This window comes from Oxyura jamaicensis, chromosome 14, assembly GCF_011077185.1.
Source record: "Oxyura jamaicensis isolate SHBP4307 breed ruddy duck chromosome 14, BPBGC_Ojam_1.0, whole genome shotgun sequence".
NCBI lineage: Eukaryota > Metazoa > Chordata > Aves > Anseriformes > Anatidae > Oxyura > Oxyura jamaicensis.
Window position 1 is genome coordinate 7,300,885 of NC_048906.1, and position 20,884 is coordinate 7,321,768.

A 20,884-nucleotide genomic window follows, 5' to 3' on the forward strand; every position below is an offset into this window, starting at 1 on the left:
AAAATGGTATAAATAATAGGTGCTAGGCTACTAAGTAAAAGCAAATTATGCTCTATCCCTTGACTGTCTATGAAATGGGGAAAGGATTTTTGAATAGCAGGAGCCTTTGATTATACTCCTCACATGGAGAACAGTGTGTCGTCTAACACGGGAAGTGTCAAAGAGAGCACTGCCAAGTGTGTGCTCTAACAAAGCTTATTCTAAATAACATAGATAAGCTGCTGAGTGTTGGTGGTTAGGCTTTTTGTTTTTTTTTTTCTCCTTTTAGAACCACTAATTCCTTTGGGGTAAAATCCCAGCCAACCTATTATAAATGCTCCTGACTGCATTTTCCCAGCCACCTCTACCAGGTAGTACACCTGTGGTGGTTCATTACCACCGAGAAGACAGAAGTCTCAGAGAAGGGGGTGGGCACCGTTGAGCTGTTGCCAGCAGTGCAGCGTATGCCACTAGCAGCGTGCTCCGGAGGCGTGCTAGGAGAGGATGAGCAACAGAAACTGGCACTGGCAGCCTGCTACGAGCAACCTTTTTTTTTCCCCTCTTTTTTTTTTTTTTTTTTTCCCTCCTGATGCTATTCGGTTTTGGCACAGAGGGAACAGGCTGTCAAATGCATGTATATTTGTATGTATATGCTATATATACATATATATATGTACAAAAACGTACAGATCAAAATAAAGCTAATACTCCAGGAAGCATAGAACCGAACCTAGTGTGCAGCATTGGTTGTAAAGGTACAACGGTAAAAGGTACTTTTCTTCCAACAGAAGAAAGTGTGTTGTAGCTAGAAAGCAGTCTCTGCTGATCAAAGCAGCTCTGGACTCCTGTTGAATAACGTTGCCTATGATGTAGCTGGAAAGAAGTTGACTGGATAAAAAGAGAGGTTGTATCTTTTCTTTCCCCCTCCTTTTTTGTTCTGCTTGATTTTAACTTCAAGCAACTACAATTTTCACTTTCATCCAACATACATTAAAATCTACAAGCTTCCCTCATCAGTAGCCTTGTGAGGAACAGAGGCAGTGAAGTCCTATGAAAAGGAGAAAGAGCGGCATGAGTTTATCACCACCTAATAACCCTGGAGCCCAAATCACTAAATTAGCAAGTGTTTTGTATAATCCTAGTTGTTGCTTATTGTTTTGGTCTGGAAACAGAACCATGATACTTAGGCATCTTCCAGGCTCTTCGGAACTTTGGAAGGTTTTCTCTCTTCTGTATCAATCAGACTTTATCTAAAAGGGTTTTAAGCAATTGGAAGTAAAGTAGCTTTTGGGAAGAAAAACAGGTGATCAAACAGAGCTACGGAGAAATTGAAACTTCTCAACTCAAAGCATTAAATCTGTTTCAGATAATTACCTAAAATATTGTGGGTTGTGTAGCTTGAGCTAACCTCAGAGGAAAAACGATGCTTTAAAAGCAATTTCATATAAAATGCTTAAATAGTTAAAGGGGTGCTAAAAGCATGAGATTGCATTCTAAATGAATATTTGCTGCAGTTTATTTTGAGTGGGAGCCTGGTGTAAACAACTTTGACAACACTTGCTGTTAAGAGGGCTGCATTTTTGCTGCATGGATTTGCCATGGATGAAATGAGATGTGTGCCCAGCATGCTATTAACTAAGATGGCATTAATTTATTATTAACTTTGGATATAGTATTAGTCATTGAATTAAGAAAACAACAAAACAAAAAAAGACTTTGGAAAATATTTTCTTACGTTTTCTGGCTTTATCGGGAGGGGAGAACACTTACCTGTATAGGAAGTCATATTTCTATTCTGCACTCAGAACAGAGCATATGCCTATTCACAGCAGTCTGACTGAATGGACAATGGGATTGACAAATTGATAACACATTCAAAAGATTGTAATGTGAAATGCCTATGATAAAACTGTCAGGGATCTGTTTGGTCAAAAAGGCAGTTCTGTGGGATAAGCATGAAGTTCAGCATACAGCAGACTGACACGGACTCCATTACCTCCCCTGAGTTGGGTTGCTGAAGGGCTAGACTTTCCGAGATGGTACGGTTTCAGAATTAGGTTTTGGCTTTCCAGTTACTTTATATCTGCTATGGCTTTCTGGAAAACAAAATAATTTTTAATAATTTATTTTTTTTAATGTATGCTTTAACCAACAAGTCTGTCACTCGGTTTCCAAAATTTGTTTTAACTGTATTCCTCTCACATATAGATTTTATTCATATTATTTATGTGCTGTTCTAGCAAAACATAACTGTTTGTTTTGGAATAGTTGGATCTAGCACGTATAAGGAACGTCAAATACTTCATTATACTCTGAAATCTCTTCCCTGATTCTCTACTGCAGATTTTATTCTTCTTATTCTTCCCCTTCACCTTCTGCAGTCACCTTCATAAAATGGCATTGAATGGTCATGTGTCAATGCTGTTTTATAAAATGAACTACAGAGAGATTTACTCCTTGCTTCCTATTTCATGTTCGCTCATGCAGTAAGGAAAGGCAGACTTGACCTAGTCCTATTGATTTATGTGCATATTAGTATTAATCCTACATACTGTGTTTTTTTGTAAAGCATTCTGGACAAATTGTATTAGAAGCAGAGTAGTTAGAGGTTTGGAAACCTTCGTATTGCTTTCTTTCCTTATTACTTTTTTCATGCATATTACATTCTATTAAGACTTTTTGCCTTCTTTAAGGCAACTGCTACACAATTAAATCATTCTGCAATAAATCCTTCCTATGAGAGAATAATAAATTTAATGCATTTGAGGCTTAACAGACGTTTAGTTCTATCATATTTATCTGTTATACTCTATTCCTTTGAAACTTCCTATTTTACTGCCTTTCAGGGGCTAATGGCTTCAAAGGACTTTGTTTCCAACTTTTCTTTGTCATAAATGCCTTTCTTCTGGGCAAAGGGTAACTTGGAAGAAAGACCATCTCAACAGAAATGGCATCTACTAATACACTTGAACTATATTGTCTCCATCTGCAGCTTTGACTCAGCCTTTCACTCTTGTTTAATACAAATAATTATGTGGTTTCATCTTGAATACATGAAGTTACTAGACCTGCTCTGAATACAAAATAGGACAACAGGAGATAAATGAGCGATTATAACTGAGCACTTTGTCTGTTCCCAGACATCTAAGAAAGTCTTACTAGAAAGACTTGAATTTTTTTTCCAGTGATCTCCTCTAAGAAAAAACAAAATTTAATTCTATTTCAAGTGGGTGATACAATTAATATATTTTTAATTCTAATATAATCATTTAGTACTTTAAAGGTTTAAGTGATTTTGTTGGTAGCTACTAATATTTGCTTCTCTGACTCTATTGACTACTCTATTAGACTACCTTGCACTAATTCTTCTAGTCTTCTGTTCATTGGAGCAGTTAACGTAAGCTAAAAAGATAATCAGTAAAGTCACCCAGCACGTACAGAGAGAGAACTGCTGCAGAAGTTCTATATTCTGGCCTTAAAATGAATGTGCTTATTAGCTATTTTTTTTCAAGTGAGAATTTGTTAAAAATTGTTTTCCTTATTTTTCATCTACTGTGAAGACAGGTTTTTTTAAGGATTCCTCCTTGCTCATGTGAAGCTGCGTGTGGAGGAGTGTTATGTATTTTGGGTTAGTGACTTCTATATATTTATTTTGGTAACAAAACCAACAGAGCGTTAATGGAATTCTAGTCTGTCTTATTTTCCTGATAGAAAATACAGATACAACAGCCTTGATGAAGTCTAAAAATCTTTCATGAATTTCTTACGTTTCAGTTTACAAGATGTTTCTACCTGTGCACTGCACCTATTTGAAACTAAAATAAATTTGGCATTATTGTTCATGGTCATATTTCAGAGTATATCTGTGTTATACAGCCTAGTTTCAAGAACTCTACATGAGAAATGTTTGATTTATTTTTATTCTATTTTTAAGGTGAGATGCTCTCTCAAAACACCTGAATTGTTTCTTTTCTTCCTTGTATTGCACTACTAAGCTAATAGTACGATAAAGTATCTATAAACATTTATGACTACATTTTTGTTTTCCAAAATAAATGTGGAAATATTTAAAGTACCTTTATCATTTTAGTCACAAAGATTTTACATTTGGGGCGTGGAGGAATGGAAGGCAAAAAGGTATCTTTGAAAGGGATGTATTTTAATAGTTATGCTTATCATCAGGACTGGTGGTTTTGGTTTGTTAATTCATTGCATAATATGATGCCTAAAGCTGGTTCAAGTTTACAGTATGTCTGTCATAAATTGGACTTAAGTGGTCTGTTATCATGCAGTCTAGTCACATCATTATGCTTGCTAGCTATGGGGTTTGACAGTGAATGATGATAAGGCTAATATTTGGTTACTGTATGTTATAAGGTCTCATATATAAAACCTGATCATGAGCAGCTTTAATATATTGCAAAATGTTTTTAATTGATGTGAGAAATGAGTGTTTGCCTTCACTTCAGATAGTTTTCTGTACCTTTTTACGAACTGAATAATCACTGAATGCCAGAGTCTGGTGTTAGTTTATGCCATTATTAATCTAGAGTAACCCATTATCTTTATTAGAGCTACTCTATAAATCACTATGGTAATTAAAATCAAAATATTCTCTTGAACTTGTTCAGTTTCCAACCCACTTGGATACTGTTACAAGTAGGCTAGGGGTCATTTTGCCTCTCCTGAATTAGTCTCCTGCAAAAACTTTTCTCCTTGTATAAATCTTACGTGGGAGGGCCATCTAAACTTGGCTAACCCATTATCTAAAACCAGCGATAAAAGACCATGGTATATGCTCACTATAAAAGTGTTCTCTATTCAAAGTGCAGAATCTGACCTCTAATGTAAACTATAATTTAGATCTTAATAGGTCAGAGTGTGCTTACTATGGGCTCCTTTCAAAATGTTGATTCAAAACGTGAAAGAGGAAATGAAATGGGTGAGCCAGCACATACAGAGAGTGCCTCTGGATTACCGGCAGCAGTAAAGAGATTGCAGTATGAAATCTGTTCTGTCTGATGCACTACGTACAGGGAGCCTTTGGTTAACAGTAAAAGAAAATGCTATGAGAGAGACAGTCACTGATATTTAAAAATAAAATTCAAGTGTTCTAGGGTGTACAAAGAAAAAAAAAAGTGAAATAATCCAGCACAAACTGTTAAAACGGAAGCGTAGTTTTTAAAGTTCTCTTAATCTCAGGACATGTTTTGGCAGTATTCTTCCCAATAAGGATTAACCAAATAAAAATGTTTCTAACCAAGTATTCAAAGCCTAAAGACTTGAAGGCTGCAGTTGGTTCAAGTGCTGTGTGAGACAAAAATAACAACCTCCGAGCGTCAGGTTTTCCATTCTTGACGCACCAGGTGAATGGGTTGTTTTATTGAGCGTTTACACTGTGGTGGCAGGGCCGGGCAGAGGAAGGGAGTGTGAAAGAGCGACGCGAGAGCTGAGTCAATACCCGGCGTTGTTGGATGTCTGTCAGGACTTGGAACGCTCTGCCTGGCTGCGCGAGCGTTGCCAAGTATTAGCTAAGTGCACCGCTTTGGCAGCAGATCTCAGAACAGACTTTTTACGAAGAGTGAGAATAAGTTCATCTTAAAGAATAAAAACCTACAGGAGTAATTTTTGATGGCCATTTCAATGTTCACCCTGAATTTCTGTGACTTTCTAAATAGCTTTCTGTTCTGCATACAGAAAACCAAACTTTGTAATCTTACTTGTATTGGATTTTTTTTCCTGATGTCTTCTAACACTATGTTTCTTAAGTTGCTGACAATTTTTTTGCAAAACTCCTCCAATTTTACAATGCCATTACGGTCTAAAATGTAACTTCTCATTTGAGTTTGATGAAACAAGCACTGCAGACTAAATTACATTCACTTCTGCAGCCTTAAAATAACCAGGTGGCTTACTCGTGTTGGTTACTTCAGTGTTTATGGTAAATAACATGGTAGATACATGGTATTTACTTCTCTATTGCATATGAAATAATTAATTACTGTAGCAACTCTCACTTCTCATAGCATTTACCTTTGTATTTTGGTAATTACCAGCAACCTTAAATATAGAGGAAAAAAAAAGCATAGCACTGTAGGCTGTACAGAAGGACTCAGAAAAACAGGGTGTTATATATATATCATATAGTTTACATACACATAGATATGTGTATATATAAATACATATATGTTGTTTGAAAAGAGAAAAGTAATGATATATATCCCATCACTATGGGAATGTATCTGCATGATATGGGAAGGTTACCAAAGCACCTAACATATACTATGGAGAGACAGGTCTTGGTGGCTGGAGAAATGTTCAGAGAGAAGAACATGAGAAGGATCTCATCAAAAGTTCTGTGTCATTTGTGTCATTTAGCTGAATTTGTCAGTTATCTGCACTGTTTGGGGAGCTTTTTTGGGAACTGAGGCACTGTAGGATGACATGTCTTTGTTGACCGACTCAGTCCTGTGCTGGGGCTCTGCCAGTGGCACAGAATCAGAAAACCAGAATTATGGAGCTTTGGACATTAGAACAAGAGCCTTTCGGGTTTAATACCGTAAGAACCTGCATGGCAAGGACTTCAGTGTGGGATAATGCAAGGTTGATCGACAAATAGATTACTGGAGGAGGCATGACATTGACCCAGCCCTGAAACAGAACCCGTGTTCTTGCCATGGAAATGTAATGACAGAAAACACATCTGTAGACAAAAAGGCATTATACCAGCTCCTGGCTGAGGCCCGGTAACTACCTACGGTTCTAGTCTGGGTGAGGTCAAACTGGCCACTTTGGGGCATGTCCAGCTGCTCCTCCGAGCTGTACGCTGCAGTCTCCCAGACAAGACTGGCACACATTCAGCATGTCGGTGCCAGTGCAGCTGGGAGGGAGCTGCATGATGTGGCCATCGGCATCCTGAGCAGGATGATGTGGCTGCCTGTGTACAGGGCAGGACCACAGCAGGCCCAGTTTAGATAGGTTTGCATGTAGAACCACACCCAAGGAATGATTTTTTTTTCCTCTATACCCTCCTAAAGCAAAGTGAAACATTCTGGCTGTTAACTGCTAGCAGTTAAAAGTAAGCTATGCAACCCAGTGCTAGAAGACAGCAAAGGGTAATAGGCATTTTTAGGATGAGTTGAGAGGAAGCTTAGAAATCTGCCTCTCCTTGGCTGTTAGTTAATGCCATCCAGTCAGGCTCTGATAAGACAGTGCAAGAAATTAATCAGCATGTGTATCAGATCTGCTTTAGCAGGTGTGCCAGCAATGAACATGAAAGTTTACTTTGATTCTGTGGGAGCAGTTAGTTAACCATTAAGGTTCAATTTTCAGACTAAGAAACAGCTATTTGGGTAGTAACAAGTATCTCTAGTTTTTGCCTGCTATTCCCTGACTTGGCAAGAAAATAGCCTGTTCCTAAACCAATGTGTGCTATCCTGGAGAGAAGGAAGTAGTTATTTTGTCTGGCACTCCAAGTCTTCTTTGCAAAGTAAAATGATTCATTATTCTTCTATCATTTATGAGCTTCTTGGTTTGTCTGTGGCCATATATATTTATTTCAACGGCTGTGATGAGCAACAGCAAGAGGTTTCCTATCTCTCTTAGATATTCTAGTTAATAACTGTATCAGTTAAATATATTTTCTTGCTGCTCTTTGTTAACTAACTTCAGAACTCTACGAAAGAAACAAATACGGTTGTATGCTTATCAACAGGCCAAGTTCTCACAGAAATTTCAAGAACACACAAGAAACTTAATGACAGTCTAGAGGAAAGTGTAAGTTAAACAACTTCTTAACTTATCTAACCTTTTGAAATTATAAACCACTTTTTGCTGATTTTTAATAACCCTTCATTCATTTGCTTTTCAAGTTCAAAAAATTTCATAAAGAAATTATATCTGAACTGGAGAAGAAAACAGACCTGGATGTAAAATACATGACTGTAAGTACATTCAATTCTAATACTAACAAGCTCGTATTTTATTTACTTGTTGTTAGGCATAGACTTCTTCAGAAATTGTTCCCTAGCAGTTAGTTAATATGACAGATTTGAGCTTTAAATACATAAACATGGCCAAAATTGTCATACTTATGTTGAGTTAAAATACGAAGCAATGCATGATGACTTAATAGCATTCTTAAACTAAAGGTGAGAAAAGCAATTGGTCACCTAATTTGATGTGTATTAGTGATAATCTATGGTAATGCTTTTTAGCTGCTTACCAATGTTGCACTGCTGAGTGCATTATGAGATGTTTTAAATATTTTGATTGCAGGCAACTTTAAAGAGGTACCAAAACGAACACAGAAGCAAATTAGATTCTCTAGAGAAGTCTCAGGCTGAGCTGAAAAAAATCAGAAGGAAAAGCCAAGGAGCACGAAATGTAATGAAATATGAGCATAAAGAAATGGAGGTCAGTATGTTGTCTTTAAGTTGTTTTTTTTTTGTTTGTTTGTTTTAAATGAGAACTGGTCAAAATGTTAAGCTGTTTCTGGTCATATCTGAGCCTGTTTTAAAACTTGACTTCTGAAGCTTACGACAATTTTTATATGTGCAATATAATTAGTTAATACATATAACTCCTCTGTAAGTTGCTTGGCAACAATTAAACTAACTTCAAAGAATGTGTATTTTTGATTTCTCAAAGCTGTTTTATATCAAGGGGGCTCCTAGAATATGCATTCCGGTTGAAAATAAATGCTGGACTGTACTGTTGTATATGTTCAGAGACTTTTGCTTCAGTTTCTAGGTTTATTCACTTGACCACTACTTGGTGAACTACTTTAAATTACCTCAGTAACTACACCTTTATGTAGAAGTTTACGTAGCTATGCCATGCAACTTCAACAGTAATTTGCTATAAATTAATTTTCCAAAGTAGGCAACATCACTTATTATTTATTACCTTTCCTACAGATCTTAAACAGCATTGCCATCTTGAGGCAAAATAAGAAATGGCAAGGCAGTAAAGAGAACCTTTGTTATAAATAATAAGTCATATTCTGGTTATCTTGTATCTCAGAAAATATTTGCTATTGGTATTTTTATTTGCACAAGCTTTTTGTTTTATATTATATTTTATACTTTTTCCTCCATATTTTTCTAATTTTCTCTTCAAATAAAGCTTTGTTTATAACAAGGTGCAGAAAAAATAAATAAAGAATAGCTCTTATTTCTTACTGCTTGTCTTTTAACCTGCATTCAGAAGATCAGTTCTTTTTAATGTATTGGACAGAGAATTCAAGAATTAACATTTAAGCACATTTTAGCCATGAAATCTTCATAGCCTTAGATAAATATATTTTAGTCTCTTTAGTATCTCATTTTTCCCTCTCTAAAATGAAGTATAGATTCATCACAGCTTTGTGAGAGTAAATGTAACTGCTATAGAGCAGATGAAGGTAATTAGTCTAATTAGAGAATGAACACCTGTGGCCTTAAAATTGCTCAGCTCAATTGCTACTGCTTTGAAGTCATATTCTCATTTGCTGTAGATATTACTTAGATGCTAAAATCTTTTTCTTGTTTTGCTTCCTTTCCCCTTTTAAATAGAATCAGAGAATTATTTAGGTTGGAAAAGACCCTTAAGATCACGAAGTCCAACAATCTGTCTGTCGTGACAAGTCCACCACTTAACCACGTCCCCAAGGGCCACATTCACACATCTCTAAAATATATCCAGGGGTTGCAACTCCACCTCCCTGGGCAGCCTGTTCCAAAGCCTAACATCCTTTTTGAGAATAACTCTGCCTGACACGCAACCTAAACCTCCCCTGGTGCAACTTTCCTTGTGTGTAGATTACTAATTGCCTATAATAAAAATACACATTTACCTGATGAGGTTGGGGAGTTAGGTGTATGCATGAAAAGAGAATGACTTTGAAGTACAGTCACCTTACTGCCCTTTTCCATTAACTTTTTAAAATTTTTTAAATTTTCTAGGGTTTTTGGAGTTCACTTCAGTAATTGAACAGAGTTGAATTGAATTGAATAAAACTAAGAGACTACTTTTTTTTCCCTTAGTATTTGGAAACCGTGAACTCTCGACAGACTGATATTCAGAGGTTTATTGCAGAAGGCTGTAGAGAAGCTCTACTTGAAGAAAAAAGAAGATTCTGTTTTCTGGTTGACAAGCACTGCAGTTTTACCCAGCACATGCACTTCTATCATGTTCAGGTCAGTGGCACAAGTGTAAATAGAAATGAAACTCCTGAAATCTAATCCTATAGGAGATCTTAAGCATTTCTTTTAGTATCAAGATGAGGCTGCCACAAATAGTTAAGACAGCACTAGGAACACTGTAGTACCAGATGAGTGTTGCAATCTGTTCACAAAAAAAAATATTTACAATGCAATATTTTCATAAATGTGTTGTAGTAACAACAAAGGGTTACTATGAGTTTTTAAAAAATTTATAGAAATTCCATAGAATTTCTATAAATTTATAAAAATTTATAGAAATCTGACCCTGAAAAAGAACATTCTTTTTATTACATGCTATTTATTTCAAAGAGATATTACTTAATTATGAACATGTTTGAAAAGACTTCCATTTCAGTTATGTTACCATTTTGCTGTAACAAAAAATAGCAAGTAGCTCTGTGTAATTTTATGCAAAAGCATATCTTTGACTAGTACCTTTTACACTTGGATGCAGTGTGCAGAATTCCTCAACTCCAAGCTGCCTGGGTGGCAGGAAATTTGTAGTGATGCTACCAAAGTGCCTGAAAAAGTCAAAATGATGATAGACGAAATAAGGACACCTGGTTCCACTCCAATATCAGGAACACCACAGCCTTCACCAATGATAGAGAGAAATACCATGGTATGTCTTTCCCTGATAGTTAAAGGTTTTCTTTTAAATGGCACTAGATTGACTTCACTAGTTTCTTTTGTACTTAAGCATTTGTATTCAAGTCTATTAACATAACTCAGCTGGAATATACTGGGGTTGGGTATAAAAGCCAATCATTAAGCTGAAGCTCTACCACTGGAAAAATGCATAATGTATATAGTTAGCAGAAATGTACATCCAGACAAGGCTCAGTTTTCAGTGGGGAGCCCAGGACTTTTTCTGCAGACCCCAGTCTTAGGACTTCATTTGTTGTAACAGTTAGATATCCTGAATTCTTAACTGTAAGTACTAGTAATTTCATACTCTGTTAGTTCAATATAAGCTAAACAAAATGTTTCTTTCTTTCTTTCTTCCCTCTTTTTTTTTGTTTTACCATTAGTTGTTGAATTTTGGAATTACACTAATCTCCAAATTTATTTATTTATTTAAAGAAATTTACTTATCTAGGTGTGAGTGTACTATTTGTGGCTTTCATAGCATTCCCATTAACAAATGTGTATCAAGGGACAGGAATTTATTACAAACTATCCTATCATCAACTTCATAGGAACATAAGGACTTTCTGGCTGGGCTTTATACGTAAAATCTAGGAAAATTTGAGCATTGCTTTCTAGAATTCTATGATGCAAATAACCCGGGTGTCACTGTCACCTCAGTATTGTGATAATGTTGTTTTTGTGACTCTAGATTGGAAACGATTTTTATACTCATCATGAAAATGCATCAAAGGTGCCCCCTGCTCCTACAGGTAGGGCATACATTAGTCCACTGGTTGATATGTTTAACAATCCTGCAACGGTTCCAAAGACATCTTCCGAAAGACTAAATTCAGCAGGTGAGTGTCATCTTGTTGCAAACTGTAAATGCAAATGGCATGTTACAGTATTAAAAACTATCTTTGGATTTCTTGACTACTATCATGATGTGAATTCCAGGACATAGGAAGGAGTAGAAAATGGTCTTTATGAAATATTTATCTATGAGTTACCTAACAGGCAAAATATACATCATAAGAAGGGAAGAACTGTTAGCAGTAAAATACAGGTCAAGATAGGTAGGTTATATTTTAATCACTTTACATGCATACCTTATTCACCCAGTTTAACTGCTCCTCAGACTCTCAATCTCACTGGAAGAATACATTCTGTAATTTTGAACAAGATACATCTGTGTGATTATTTCAGTGCACACAGACAAACATGAACTAATATTGCAGTCTTGTTTTGGTTTCCTTTAAGGATATGTAAGTTAGGGAAGAATGCACATGTGACAAACCGAGCAGTCTTGTATTTCTTTCCTGAAATGCAAAATCCTCTTTAGATTTGTTTTGCTAGTTTCTAAAATACTAATCCTTGATTTACCCTGCTATAGGGAAAGAACTAAGCCTACATCACAACGAAAGAAATGCAGAACTCTTCAGTGTAATGATAGCATTTCCAGCATTTCTTCCTTTAAAAATTCCCCTACAATATGTTGTGCTAGGCAAATAATACACATTTTTTAGACATCCTTTATATCTTCTGGTAAGCTGATGTCTGCAAAGTGTCTGCATTCCTCACTGATTCAGTTGAAGTTGAGTGCTAGGCTCATTTGCAAATGAAATCTTGGACTTTATACACAGCTTTTTCTTTTTTTTCTTTTTTTTAAAAAGGGAAAATTTTCAAAGGTCTTTTGTGGCTGTGTAGGGTTAGCATTTTCATGGCAAAAGAAGAAAGCAGTAGCAAGTTAAAATTTACATATCTGTTGGTTCAACACTTCTGTGATATGTACATTTGTATACACATACTATTAAGAACTTTGTGGTGATAAGAAACGGTAGATAACTGAGTCTAAGCAGAAAGTAAAGCAGTACAAAGTCTCAGAACTTCATCTACACTTGAGTTTTCCTTTACCTACTCTTCTTTTCCCATCAGACAGCTAATTGTATTTTATTAGTGTGGTTAATTTTGCTTTTTTTTTCTTGTTTTGCTTTTTTTTTGACAGAGAATTCAGAAGATGCCAGTTTATCACGTTCAACTTCTGTTGCCACAGGGTTGAATATAATGAAGAGGCAAAAAGTGAAGACAATCTTCCCACATACTGCTGGAAGTAACAAGACATTACTTAGCTTTGCACAGGGGGATATCATCGTACTTCTTGTAGCTGAAGAAAAGGATGGCTGGCTTTATGGGGAACATGAGTCAACTAAAGCGTAAGATAGTCAATACTTCACCCAATCTGAACATGAAAGAAAAATGTCTCTCATCAGGTTTCATTAGCAGATAATAGTAAATGGTTTTCCACCCTTTTTGCTGGCTGTCTTTGACTAGGCACTTGAAGTCCTTCTGTCAGGTGAATCACTGCACTTATTTTAGGGAGATCTTGTACACTAATTTGATATCATCAGACCCAGGCCTTTAAATGTTAAGTCTTCTGGAGTCTACTGTTTTGTCCGGTGTTGTCTTTTGAAAGATCATTCCAATTGTATATAATACAAAATTGAAATCCTTTCCCATTACAGAAAAGGATGGTTTCCATCATCATATACTAGACCACTGGAAGAACCAGCAGAAGAAAAAGCATTTGCCCCAGTGCCAAGGTAACATTTTGAGTAGGACTTGCAAAAATCCCCAAATCTTTACACTTCTGTAACGTCTATTAATCATGTTACATTTCTGCTTACACTTGATGTTGTTCAGTGGCATATATAGTAAGTACTTTCTAACAATCTGTAGTATGATTCCTTGATTACGTTATCATGTTTTAACAGTTATACAGAGACCCCAAGAACTAGCATCACGCCAACTTTGAGTCCCACTGACTTCAGTGAGATTACATGCTTTAATTAACTTTCAGCTCATCCACTTCTGTTCTTTCCTGGGACTAAAGACATCTGAGAGGAACTGAAAATGTTATTTGTTGGGTTCTGTCTTACAGCCCTGCACCAATTAGAAGTATTAGTTCTGTGAATCTTGCAGAAAAAGCTGGTGTTGTCCTCCCACCACCAGACTATCTGGGGTCTTCGCGAACAGGTTCATCATCAGATAAGAGAATGGAGTCTTCCAAAGGTACTACTGTTAAAACACCAACTGACAGACCAGAAAACGTGGGTCAGGTAAGTAATCAGTACCACAAATCCAAGTGTTCTCCCCTGCTTACTCTTCTTGACCTACTTAACTGAGTTCTTAAATGAGGCCCTGAAATATTCTGGTTTAGGTACTTGTACTAGACTTCAGCAGCCATTCAGTGCACCTGTCTTCTGGATTCTTACTTTTTTGGTAACTCAATCCAAAAAAATCATAGTAATAAGAAGGGAAAGAAATTGTTTAGGGATATAATTAAGAGTACTAGCAGCCTTTCTCTGCATAGCAGAGAAAAATTCTCCGGAATGTAATCTATGAAACTTGAGAGTAAATCCTCATACAAAGTAATACAAATCCATCATCTTAAGTGACTTTAGAACTGTAGTGGGACAGGGGATTTAGATTAGCATAAGCTCTGTTTTAAAGAATATTTTAAACACCAACATGAAAGTTAGTGTTACTTTTGTGAATCTTGTTCAGGGATATATATACTAATTAATGCCTATATTCAGCAAAGTTACAGAGGGGGGAAGTGCATTTTTATGAACAGGTAATGCTATATACATTTGGTATTTCTACTATTATGTCAGCATTCTAACAATGATTCAAAATGAAGACTAATATATCAAGCAATAGCAAATTTCTGAGAAGTCAGGAATCTTATAGTTGTCTGCCCATAACTTTTTAAAAAAATACAATTATTTATCAGTTAGACCAAAATATTTTGTATGCTATTATAACATCTAAGCAGCATTTGGCCTGTCCTTCTGCGAGATGTTTTTGCTTTCTAAGTGATCTGTTGAATCATACAGTATAAATTGAAGAGGATTTTGTAAATTTGTACGTGATGGAGGTAAAATTAAGAAATCTAAAAAGCAAAAGGTGAAAGTTTATTGCATCACATTTTGATTCACAGTGAAAGATTCCACGTAAGTTCAAAGAATGACTATATATACAATAGTACTTATCTCCTGTAAAATGGAAAGGCATCAGGAAACAATGGTCTTCATCCAAGAAGCCTCCTTTCCTTGCATTTCACTGAAGTCTAGTATTAGTAATGTCAAGTATATCTACAGCATTTTTTACCTCAACATACTAGCTATTTTGGGTGGGGGTTGACAAATGTTTGTTATACTGACAAGCAAAGAGAATGAACTATGTTTAAAATAAGTAAAAATAGAAACATTAATAATAACTAAAATATATAAATAACCTCCAATACATCACAATAGACAAAATTAGTGTTAGAATGATGCAAGCAGCAGATGTATAGAAATATTTAATTTTTTATATATTTGAATCCACACTCAAGTGATTTTATTTATCAGTACTGAACCTTTTTATCCACTATTCATCCCACCAAGTGGGATGCTACCCACTAGATCAGGTTGTTCAGGGCCTTGTCTAGCCTGGCTTTTGAGCACCTCCAGGGATGGAGCAGCCACAGCCTTTCTGGGCAGCCTGTGCCAGAGACTCACCACCCTCTGAGTGAAGAATTTCCTCCTATATAGGAGGAAATAAGATAGATAGGAAGTATATAATTTGTGCAGTGATGTCACATTTCTAAGACAATATTTTTCTCCAGGGAATAAAGCTTTCCACATGCATGAAAGGAATAGCAAGAAGTAAGATCTAAATTTTAGTGCTAAGTCACTTTCAAATGGAGTATCCAGGAACTTCTAAAATTATCATGAAGAAAGACATCCATAGTTAGATATATTTGTGGTTTTCATTTTTGGATAAAGAAGCAATGAGCCTTAACGATTGTGATGTCAGATTTATACATTGGTTCATTTATTCTATGACTATCTGTTGAGACCTAGGGGATCAACATGTCCTTCAAATGTAATTATGTTCTCAATAGTTAAAAGATGTATCAGCCTGTGAAAGTTGCCAAGCAAGCAGTACAGTGAGTTCTTTGCCCTGTGACAAGTAAAAGGTGATTTACTATAGACCTTTTAAAATTATTGAATCCATTAAATTGCCGTGGTATCACTGTTCTGTGCAGCTGTCTGGCCTTAGTCAGCTCTCAAGAGCTGTCAACCTTAAGGAAGGTTTTTCTATGGCATTAGTTTAGGGGTTTTATCAATAAAATTAAGGCTTGTGGACTAACTTTAGTATTGAACTTTTTTTAAAAAAAAAAAAAAGAGAGAGAAATGTCCAACTATTTAGTTGATAGATGAGGTCAGAATTCTAATTAGAATAGTGTATTCTCTTTGGAGGCCAGATCAGGCTTATACCTTCTGGTATAAGAAGGTATAAGTCGAAGACAAAGGCATCTTTTTTGAGATTCTGCATTTCCACAGGGAAAAAGTGATTATTGTATGCTCTAGAATTCTTCATTACTGTTGTTTAGGTACCCCATAACTTGTAGCAGATACATTTTGCTGTGACCCCATGATACTTACCTGTTATACAAAAGGAAGAGAACTGTAGAGGAGAGTTCCTGTACTTGCACCAAAGGATTTTGCTCCAAAATTACTATGTACTTTCATTCTTTTGGAAAGCTGTAGAGCTTCCTTGTTATTCCTGCTTCTGGGCAAGTCAACAACTCCCACTCCATCTTAAGGCTTTGGAAATAAGCTCAACATTACAGCAGGCTGGTGTGTACAGCATTTCCATACATGTAAAACAGTATGCTTACAGTGTCTTTTATGCAGAAGCACAAAATGACTCGAGGCATCTTATTTTTGTTTCAGAATACAAAGAATAATAGCTCAGGATTTCAAGGAGGAAAGATGAGGAATGGTTCTTACAAGTTAAATTGTTCATGCTGCATTACATAGGACAGTTCTATGCAGACCAATATCAACAATAAAGGACTTGGTCACTGAGAGCTTGGATAAGGGCTGGTGTTTAGTAAACAGTAGCCTGTAATTAAGGCATTAATTATTCATTGTAATTAATTTTAAGGCCTAATTACACCTAATTTTACTTATGGCTGATGTGATCCAATGAAATTGCACATGTCCATGCACAAGTTAAGCACAGGTTTAAGAACATGGTCAAATTAGGTCCTTAATAAATACTGATTTCTTCACCTGTGTCACAGTGTCATCAATATGGTAGCCAGGAACTACCGGTACAATGGATGGTTACCTCATCTGAGAAGACAAAAATTTACAAAGATAAAGGGTGGTTTACAGACATTCGTTTAGCAGTGAAATCTTACGTACTGAAAGCGAAATGGTTGTAAAGACAGAAAGAGTTGTACAAATCAAGCAGTTACACAAAAGGCAACTGCATACTCCTGCTTCTACACGCATGAATGTTATTCAAATGTTCACTTTCACTTTGACCTTTAGCTGACACTTATCTGAAGCAAGGCACTTGGTTTGCCATTTTAAATACTTAAGTATGATTAGTTCTAAAAGTTAGTGCAGGGGGAAGTAGGAGTTAAATGTTTCCAATACTGCTCTGTTGTGCAATAGGCTTGCCAACCCTGCTTCGTAGCACTTTTCATTTTATGGCACCTGAAGCATTGTGTCCTGTAATAACTTTGTGGCAGTGCAACACTGCCCTCTTCTGGGTTAGCTTAAATTCACAAAAATAAACTCCATCACAGAAGTACAGTGCAAACAGTAGCTGTAAACACAAGTGCTTTGTACATTTAACCAGGCCAGTTTGATTATAAAGAAACATCAGCAATACCTGTGCAAAACTATTCCTCCTTTTGTATCACTCGCCCACAAACACTGCAAGTTAAATACATGGATGCTATCAGCTCTTTTCTTGCTGTTATTATTATTCACCATTATTACTCACAAAAGTCACAGGTGATACCAGAACTTGTCCTTTGTAAATCAACAGCAGCTGAAAGTGGTAGTTCATATTTTATTTAAAACAAACAAACAACAACCAAAAAACCAACCCTGCCTACTGGTCAGAATCTGCTCTCGCTTCAGGCTTTTAATAGGACATTAAGCTGGCTACTGCCTTTTTTTAACTTAATGGCTTTACAGCTGCATGAAGATAAGCTGTGCTCTCCGTAAGATCTGCTCCAAGCCTAGCTTTGGCATTGTGCGGTGACAACTAGCTGTTTATTAATTATGCTATAGAAATAACATGGTAAAACTTGTGTGCTGCTAAAAGTTCTGTCCCTTTTTTTTTGGTTTTTGACTTTCACTGATTTGCTCCTTGAACCTCTAAAATACAGACAGATCTCAGGCGATCCTTGGTGTTAAAGCTGGGAAAACAACAACAAAAAGCTAAGGCTGTTACTGGGGGCACAGTTCTCTACACTAAATGTTTTAGCCTGCTTACATGATAGGGCCTCTTCTCCTTAGCAGAATGGGGATCACCTGTAGCATGGTTTTTGTGGTTTTTGTTTTAAGTCTGTGTAAATATCCTTTTCTTTTGCAGAAACCTGATATGAATGGCATTGTAAAACCACCCTTTCTAAGGTATATTTTTTAAAGCTTTTATGCTAATACAGCTGTGTTGATTTTTATATTGACTTAAAGTTTATTTTGATTTTGAGGGGAAATTGAGATGTTTTTTCCTGAATTTTACTCTATGACCTTTCCTAGGCATTGTTAAAACCACCATGGTTAAAATCGGTTGTACTTTTCTCAAGAGTGCTGTTAATTGAAATACAATGCAATGCCCTTCTCAGAAGAGTGTTTTTCTCCAGCAGTTTGGCAGGAAGCATGAGTGAAACAGTCTTTAAGGGTTAAAATTAAAAGTCTTTGAAGACTGGAAGCTATCTAGAGAATGTCCAGATCTAACTGGACACTAACTTACCAAGTGTTGGGTTGCTGTAAAGTGAGATTTCATAGGGAAGTTTGTTTTAAATATAGAAGTTAAACTAAGAGTTGCATACAGTCCTTTAAACTATAATTTAATCTTCAGATAAGGTAGATGAAGAAATGGCATGGCTTAAATTTGGTTTTGTATCACAGTGAGCCTTGTAGTAACATTGTACATTTCTTTTCAGTGGGGAAAATCCATTTGCAACTGTGAAGCTCAGACCAACAGTAACAAACGACAGATCAGCACCAATTATTCGATGAATGTACAATATATATACACTTCCTCCTTATAAACACCATTTTCAGTACTGTCAATTGCTATCTAAAGTTGTTCTAAAAAAGATTATTTAAGTGTAATTACTGTACAATAGAATCATACTGGAATGGATTTCTGATTTTTAAAAACCTATACTTTCTAATGAGGTTATTGCTTTGGGCTAATGTTTGAGCACTTTAGCTTGATTTTACAGTATGCCTTTTTTGTAGTAGGACAATTGTGAAAATACTGGAGGTAGTTTGGATACTGTAGAAAATCTAAGTTAACTAATAGCTCAAATCTGAATCTTTGGCATTTGCTATTTGGAAATTGCAATGGTAAGTTCTAGAATGCAAGTCTGCATCTGCCACTTACTAAATTAGAAAAGGCTGACTTTTTTTCTCCGAATTCAGCAATGTAACAATTGCCTTATTATTCCAGAGTAGAGAATTGCCTGTATAAAATATTATTTTGTTTAAAAAAGACACCCTAGGTCATAAATAAATATTTATCCTCTAAGCATAGACACATTTGTAATGCTTTGCTTAATGTTCAGATACAAATTTTTAAATGTTAGGACTAAGCCTAATGCATTGTCAACACATTCTTCAATGATTTTTTTTCTTAACACATTGTCAAACTTTAGCCTTATAAAAGTTGTTAATAATAAAACAGTGCCATGATTTTTCTTCATGTATTAATATAAAAACACTGCTTTTGAAGTTACTCCATTCCTGCAGCCTTCCACAAGAGACAAACAATGCCTAGCACTAGCATAAATGCTGGCAGAGTGTGTAGTATCTCAATGAAGTGACATATAGCTTTTAAAACACACAACTCTGCTTGGGGACTGAAATTAACGTTGCTACAGGCTTTGAGTTCCCGAATCAAATGGAGCTACCTTGTCTGAAGAAAAGATTCTTCCTACTGTAATAATCAGCTTAGAAATTAGCCTACGATCTTACAACCCGTCTCTTCATTCTGCATTAGTGTTAGGTGCTTTGTCAGAACCTGTACAGTTCAGGTGATATTTCCAACTTGTTATGTGAAGTGTCTCTCTTGACTACCCTCAGCAATTAATCCATATCCTAAAACCTTCTATTTTATATATAAATATATATATGTACATGCCTCCTACAGCATCCTGTGGATATTTGTTTTGTTGTGTCTGCTTGTGCTACCACAGTGAATTCAAGTCATGTGAAATGCCTTTCAGTTATTTAATATCAAAAATGCCTTTCAGTTATTTAATACCAAAAAATAGTACCAGCATGTGATGGCTGCAGAGGTAGAGTCCACTCCTTCCACCTCCCCCTCCGCTCACCCTGCCTTTCAGTGTTCAAGGCTGAAGACACTTCATTAGATACTCATGGACAGTTACATAGCAATTACACCCTTTTGAAACACTGATATTTCAAGGGTACAACTTACACCTGCACCCACTTTCTAAGCTATTAGAGAGAGGCACGTCAAACTAGACTACAAGCCCTCAACAGTTCAGCATCAGAATTAAGTATTTTGACATGCATAAATCTTTGGTCATGGCCCATAGCAGTGCCACAGCCTGTCTTTTTTGGTAGGAGCTCCCTGCTTCAGTCAGTAGTTACAGGTGTTGTTGAACACCAGTTCCATGATGTTAGGAATTAGGAAGCTTCTGCTACAGCAGGAGCAATTCTGCTACAGCAACCCCTCGGAAGTAACACACTTGTCCCCATATGCAAAGCCTTCACTTGTTAAAATGGGGCTTGTACTGAGCCTTCGGAAGAAAGAGAGGGTATCTATTCAGCCACGTCCATTACACAATTATAGCAGACAGCACTTGCACTACTTTCCTCAGAAACACTCAGGTTGAAGGAATCTCTGTTTCAGCAAAGTACAGCCCTAATTCATGTCTATTTTCATCATAATTACTCTAACAAATACTCATCCTTAGTTGTAGCTAGGATTACTAACTTCACTTTCAGACTACATGTTATCAG

At 36.2% G+C, this 20,884-nt stretch overlaps 1 protein-coding gene across 2 annotated transcripts in view; it reads left to right on the forward strand.

The window, feature by feature from the left end:
- Positions 1 to 19,614, forward strand: part of BAIAP2L1 (BAR/IMD domain containing adaptor protein 2 like 1) — a 39,820-nt gene extending 20,206 nt beyond the window's left edge. The window contains exons 4-14 of one of the 2 annotated variants that reach the window (XM_035339929.1): positions 7,694 to 7,755; positions 7,851 to 7,922; positions 8,257 to 8,394; positions 10,005 to 10,157; positions 10,639 to 10,806; positions 11,524 to 11,671; positions 12,820 to 13,027; positions 13,337 to 13,414; positions 13,753 to 13,930; positions 18,261 to 18,301; positions 18,835 to 19,614. In XM_035339929.1, coding sequence (XP_035195820.1) covers positions 7,694 to 7,755; positions 7,851 to 7,922; positions 8,257 to 8,394; positions 10,005 to 10,157; positions 10,639 to 10,806; positions 11,524 to 11,671; positions 12,820 to 13,027; positions 13,337 to 13,414; positions 13,753 to 13,930; positions 18,261 to 18,301; positions 18,835 to 18,910 — 1,322 coding nt within the window. In that variant the 3' untranslated portion in view covers positions 18,911 to 19,614. The remainder of the gene's footprint in view (positions 1 to 7,693; positions 7,756 to 7,850; positions 7,923 to 8,256; positions 8,395 to 10,004; positions 10,158 to 10,638; positions 10,807 to 11,523; positions 11,672 to 12,819; positions 13,028 to 13,336; positions 13,415 to 13,752; positions 13,931 to 18,260; positions 18,302 to 18,834) is intronic. The other variant, XM_035339930.1, reaches the window with a different exon arrangement.
- Positions 19,615 to 20,884: the final 1,270 nt, after the last annotated feature.